Raw genomic sequence first — 1,699 nt, 5'->3', positions numbered from 1 at the left:
TTTTATCCTTATCTCTCCCCGTCTGTTTTAGGGGGTCTTCTTGTTTTTTTTTTTTTTTTGTTTTTTTTTTTTGTTTTTTTTTTTTTTGCGGGGGAGGGGGAGGGGGAGGGTTCCTTTGGGATATCAATTATTTTTGTCGTTGATGCGTTTTGTTTTGTTTTTTTGTTTTTGTTTTTGTTTTTGCTTCTTTTTTTGCTTTTCTGTCTTGGGCTCTTTTATATGCTCCCCCCTCACACTCACACACACACACACACAGTTGAATGGTTGCTTTTTGTGTGTATGTTTGCTTCTTTTTCTTTTTTTTTTTTTAATATTCCTTATACCTGAGGAGATGTGAAGTGGGAGGGGATCCTCTTCACCCCCCTAACCCCCCGCTGGTCATTCTCAGCAACTTGTCTCTTTCCTTTTTTTTTTTTTTTTTTTTTTTTTTTTTGGGTTTGCCCTTTTTTCTCTTGCTGTTCTTTTATTTTGGTGTTTTAACCACAAATGCCCGCATGTATGCGCAGTACCAAATAAATATTTATGCATTTTTTGTTGTTTTGTTTGGAGGGGGGCCCGTGTGAAAGTTGGAGGTGATGTGTCTATTTGTCTCCTGCTCTCTAAGCCTGTTGGATTTGTTTTTGTTTTTGTTGGTGTTGTTGTGTGTGTGAGTGGGCCTGAATGAGTTCTCCTTTTTTTTCTTTTATGATCCTTTTGTTTTGTGTGTGTGTGTGTGTGTGCAGGAGTTTATTGCCAATTAATTAATTATTATTATTATTGTTTTTTGTTCCTCCACGCACAATTGAGGCAGGCGCGGCGCGGCACCACACACATATACGCGATAGGGACGAATTTATAAATCAGCGGAGATAAAAGAGAAGAAGGAAAAGGAAAAGGAGTAAAAAGAAAAAAATGTCGACAGCACGTCGTGATAAATTGTTGTGCCTTGAGGCTGCCGCGCAGGAGCGGTGGGCGCAAGAGAAGTTACATGAGCAGAACGCCCCGCTGAAGGGCGAGCCAGTTCCCAGCAAGTTTTTTGTCACCTTCCCGTACCCGTACATGAACGGGCGTCTGCATCTCGGCCATGCGTTTTCTCTCACAAAGTGTGAATTCGCATCACGCTTTTGGCGAATGAAGGGGCTTCGCTCGCTCTGGCCATTTGGACTGCATGTCACCGGAACCCCCATTGCCGCCTGTGCGCAGAAAATTCAGAAGGAAATGCAGCTGTACGGAAACCCGCCACAATTCCCAGAGGAGATGTTGGGGACTCCGTCAGAGGAGAAGAAAGACGACATTGCCACCATTGGACAGCACAAAAGTAAGCGTGGCAAAGCTGCTCCCGCCAAGCCACAGTGGATTATTATGCGAAGTATGGGTATCCCTGATAATGAGATTGCAAAATTTGCGGATCCACTTTATTGGCTTGATTACTTTCCTCCCCTTGCCGTGGAGGACCTAAAACGGTTTGGCTGCCACATTGACTTTCGTCGTTCTTTTATAACCACGGATCGCAACCCATACTATGACCGCTTTGTTTCATGGCAGTTCCGGCACTTGAGGCGGGCGAATGTACTTGGGTTTGGTAAACGATACTGCGTTTACTCCCCATGGGACGGCCAACCCTGCGCGGATCATGACCGGGCGGTTGGCGAAGGGGCCTTGCCACAGGAGTATACACTGGTAAAGTTGAAGGTGCAGAACGCAACAGAGCATCCTGCTT

The 1,699-nt window shown here is 44.8% G+C and overlaps 1 protein-coding gene across 1 annotated transcript, besides 9 other annotated features; it reads left to right on the top strand.

The window, feature by feature from the left end:
• Window positions 1-1,699: a sequence feature (heterozygous, non-Esmeraldo-like haplotype).
• Window positions 44-87: a microsatellite.
• Window positions 90-110: a microsatellite.
• Window positions 148-200: a microsatellite.
• Window positions 232-255: a microsatellite.
• Window positions 400-433: a microsatellite.
• Window positions 700-719: a microsatellite.
• Window positions 735-758: a sequence feature (AT_rich).
• Window positions 851-892: a sequence feature (T-rich).
• Window positions 892-1,699, top strand: Tc00.1047053509679.9 (leucyl-tRNA synthetase, putative; the record flags this gene model as incomplete). The annotated part of the gene is made up of 1 exon (XM_797357.1): window positions 892-1,699. A coding segment is annotated over one exon (808 nt), but the record flags the coding sequence as incomplete, so codon positions are not given.

Source organism: Trypanosoma cruzi, genomic scaffold (genome assembly GCF_000209065.1).
Source record: "Trypanosoma cruzi strain CL Brener 1047053516383 genomic scaffold, whole genome shotgun sequence".
NCBI lineage: Eukaryota > Euglenozoa > Kinetoplastea > Trypanosomatida > Trypanosomatidae > Trypanosoma > Trypanosoma cruzi.
Note: the sequence above shows the minus strand (reverse complement) of the source record. Positions and strands in the feature narration are given on the sequence as shown.